At 55.9% G+C, this 4051-nt stretch overlaps 1 protein-coding gene across 1 annotated transcript in view; it reads left to right on the top strand.

The window, feature by feature from the left end:
• Positions 1-4051, top strand: part of NPAS1 (neuronal PAS domain protein 1) — a 21105-nt gene that overhangs the window by 1677 nt on the left and 15377 nt on the right. The window contains exon 2 of the mRNA XM_004710606.2: positions 262-497. Within this exon, the coding sequence (XP_004710663.1) occupies positions 262-497 (236 nt within the window). The remainder of the gene's footprint in view (positions 1-261; positions 498-4051) is intronic.

Raw genomic sequence — 4051 nt, 5'->3', positions numbered from 1 at the left:
CTTGGGGCTGGGACTTTTCACCCAAAAGGTGGCCACCAGGCCCTCTTGCCGGTCCCCACGTAAAGGCTCGATACTAGACATTTTTTATGTCCCACCTGTCCCCTCTCTAGTCTCTAGACCCTAGGCTCTGTCCTCACCTCTCGAGTCACCCGGCCCCCCTTTCCGAGGCCCCGGGAGGCTGGCTGGTCCCCTGGCCCCAGGCCCCAGGCCCCTGCGCTCGCCCCCAGCTCCTCCTTCTCCTCTTCCGCGCCGCCCGCCCAGCCTGCAGGCGCAGCGCAAAGAGAAATCCCGGAACGCGGCGCGCTCCCGGCGCGGGAAAGAAAACCTGGAGTTTTTCGAGCTGGCCAAGCTGCTCCCGCTGCCCGGCGCCATCTCGAGCCAGCTGGACAAGGCGTCCGTCGTGCGCCTCAGTGTCACCTACCTCCGCCTGCGGCGCTTCGCCGCGCTCGGGGCGCCCCCTTGGGGACTGAGAGCCGCGGGGCCGCCGGCAGGTTTGGGTGAGTGCGCATGCGCGGAGGACCCCCCCCCCCCATCCCATCCAGTGCCCACAGAGCGGGGCCAAGGTGCTAAATGCAGGCCAGTACCCCCTCCAGCTCGGAAAGCCGGGGTTTGGAGTGGGCCCGAGCTTCTGAACTCCAAGCCTTGGCTTGCTCTGCGCCAAAAGCGACCCCATACGTCGGGCAGACTTGGTGCATTCGGCCCTGAGCTCGGGCCACCAGTCAATGCAATGCCTTTTCTCAGGGGATGGGACTCTTGTCACAGAGGCTCCAGGGGCGGGCCAGAGGACTCTGTGCCTAGGTCTGATTGATGTCGGAGGAAGGCCTTAGGACCGTGCCTCCGGGCCTGAAGGACCCCAGACAGGACACAGGGACCCCGGGGGCAGCGGGGGGAGACAGCTTGCCTGAAGGCCTGTGCCTACTCCACCCTTCCAGCATGTGACCCTGGGCAAGTGGAGGGACCTCTCTGTGCCCCTTGTGTGTAAAGTGTGTCACAGGACCAAACTTCCCAGAGGCGGGAGGAGGGGACCGGCCAGGTAATCAGTGAAAAGCAGGAGCCCTGGTGGTGCAGGCGTTAAGCCCTTGGCTGCTCCCCTGAGCTTGGGGTGGTCAGCTTCCCTGAAAAATGACAGCCAGCTTGGCCCAGTTCAATGCCGTCCTCCAAGGTTGCTGCCGTGTGGCCACCAAGTGGCACGGTTTAGCTGTCTGCACCCTGCAAATTGATGGGCTGCTGACCAAAAGGAAGTGAATGGAGCCCACCCGGAGACACCTCATAAGAAAGGCCTGGCAATCTATTTCCAAAACAGCCACAGTTCTATTCTAGCGCTTACTGGCAGTGGATTAGAGAGCTGTTAGCTACGTGACCGTGCCAGGCTGTTGGAAGCCTTTCTTGAGTACCTACTGTGTGCCTGGCCCTCTCCCGGGCGTCCTGGCCAAGGAACAATAATTTAATGCCGACGCACAGAGACCCAAGGGAACCAGACAGAACTGCCCCTGGGAGTCCCTGAGACTGTAACTCTTTACGGGCATAGAAAGCCCCATCTTTGACCCAAAGGAGGGGCTGGTGGTTTTGAACTGCTGACCTTGCATACACTGCCCAAAGAGTAACCACCACACGAACAGTGGGTTGTAGTCGATGCCGACTCTGACCCCGTGTGTCAGAGTAAGTCTCGGCCCCTGAGGGCTGCCAAATGGCTGGCTTTTCTGCGGCAGCACTTCTGGCAGGACCCCCTAACCCCTAGCCCTTGCCTTGAGCTACCGCGCATGTTAATTGACCGTGGGAATCCCCTGGGGGGCCTCACAGTAGATGTCACATCTGTATACAGCAGATTCTTCTGATTCTGACGACATTGGGCCAGAGGCCGGAGGGCTGGTCTACCACCAGGATGATTCTCTCCAGGTTCCGTTTGAACGCTTCATTGTGATTATTTGAGGGCAGTGAATGTAGCTAATCTGAGACCATAGGCATATAGACACACACACACACACACACACATATATATGAATGACAGGGGACCCCAAGCTATTTACTCCTGGCATTCCCCCCCATAGGAAAAAAAAGCGTGCTTTCAAGGTGGGGTTGGGAGGGTTTCAATTCCCCTCCTGCCCCAGCAGTGGGGGGACCGAGGGGGGGGGGCAGAGAGAAAATAGCATTGATTAAGCTCGCAATAAATCACCATTTAAATTTAAATAATCCGGCTTCCCAGGTGGTGATTAGGGGAATTGACTGGCGTCGGGAGAATACGGCATTAGTGCTGATTACTGTCATTACCGCGAACAACATGTGCACTGGCGGGGAGTGGGGGGAGCATAAACATCTTGTCTATTGTCCCCAAGCTCTCCAGCGGGGGGTGGGTGTGGGTAAGGGAACACCCAGGAAGGGGTGGCGATGGCTGCAAGGGCCCTGCTTCAGTGCCCCCATTGCATAGATGGACAATTTGAGGCTTGGAAACCACCAGGGGGCCCCTGAGGTCCCTGCCTGGGGTTGACAGACCAGTAGATTTCAGCCACCTCCCTGCCTGTCTTCTGACCCCAAGTAGGGGCAGAACAGGGGAGAGTGTTGTGTGGTTCCCCCACCCCACTTACCCTCGGTGAGATCTTGAGGGCATCTCCTTCAAAGGACCCCCACCAAGAAGCCAAGAGTCTGCTGCTATAATTCAGATGAGGAAACTGAGGCACAGTGAGCCCAGGGGCTGAGCTGAACTCAGAGAAGGAAGCCTGGTCCCCCCACAATTTGAAGGTGAAAGGCTTTGCCCTCCTCACCCTTCCTCCCAATGCCTGGACATGATTCCGACTTATGGTGACTCTCCAGGACAGAGTAGAACTGCCCCCTTTGGGTTTCCAAGACTTTGAGCCTTTCTGGGAACAGACAGCCTCATCGTTCTCCTGAAGAGCGGCTGGTGGGTTCGAACTGCTGACCAGAGGCATGATCTAGACTAGAGAAAGGACATGCTCTGGGCGCCACTGAGCACCCTCGCTCGAGTCATCCAACTTCCACCGGCCCCACTGTGAGGGTTTACCCAGCAATTTTAAACCTGGTTGGCTGCAAGTTCTACTTCAGGCAGATACGCTCTGCTTACAGCACACGGGAGAACAGTCTCTGGGGTTTCCGAGGCTTCTGGTAGCAGCAAGCGCTTTGACCACAGTGCCATTAGGAGTCTTTTCACTCACTCCACACTGCATGGAAGGAGCCCTAGGCTTCTGTCGGCGGTTCAAACCCACCCACTGCTCTGCGGGAGACAGATGAGACTACTCCAGTAAAGATTTAGTCTCAGAACCTGTGGAAGCTCACGATGACTTGGAATTGACCCAGGGGCCCAGGGCTTGCTTGTTTGAATTTTAGACCGTATCTAGCAAGCTGCTCCCATAAAGATACAGTCTTGGAAACCCTGTCTCGGCTTCTATGTGACCTGTTGGCCCTGTGGGTTAGGCACTGGGCTACTAACTGAGAAATCATTCGTTCAAACCCACCAGCCATGCTGAAGGGGAAAGACGAGGCTGTTGGCTTCCATAAATATGTACGTCTGTCTAAGAGTCCACGAGTCAAAATTGATTCGGTGGCAGGGGATCTATGATATAGAAAATTTACTCACTTCAGTCTCTCAGAATCATAGGAGGGAGGCACTATGTTAAATCCCATTTTAGAGAAGAGGGAAACAGAGGCCCAGAGAGGTAAAGTCACTGGTCCAAAGTCACACAGCTGATAGCCGCACTCAGATGAGCTGGCTGCTGCGTCCCACCTTGGCAGCCTCCCCGCCTGGCATGTGTGCGGGTCTCCAGGCCAAGTCCTGCCTGTAGGCCTCACAACAAAAACACCCCAAGATCAACTACAACCAAGTTGACTCAGACTCATAGTGACTCTGTAGAACAGAGCAGAGCTGCCCTGTGGATTTCCAAGAGTGTAATTTTTTTAAAAATCATGTTATTGGGGGCTCATACAACTCTTATCACAATCCATACATACATCAATTGTGTAAAGCACATTTGTACATTCCTTGCCCTCATCATTCTCAAAACATTTGCTCTCCACCTAAGCCCCTGGCATCAGCTCCTCA

Source organism: Echinops telfairi, unplaced genomic scaffold (genome assembly GCF_000313985.2).
Source record: "Echinops telfairi isolate 266 unplaced genomic scaffold, ASM31398v2 ScPeMD7_655;HRSCAF=1070, whole genome shotgun sequence".
NCBI lineage: Eukaryota > Metazoa > Chordata > Mammalia > Afrosoricida > Tenrecidae > Echinops > Echinops telfairi.
This window is presented reverse-complemented; position numbering and strand designations above follow the sequence as displayed.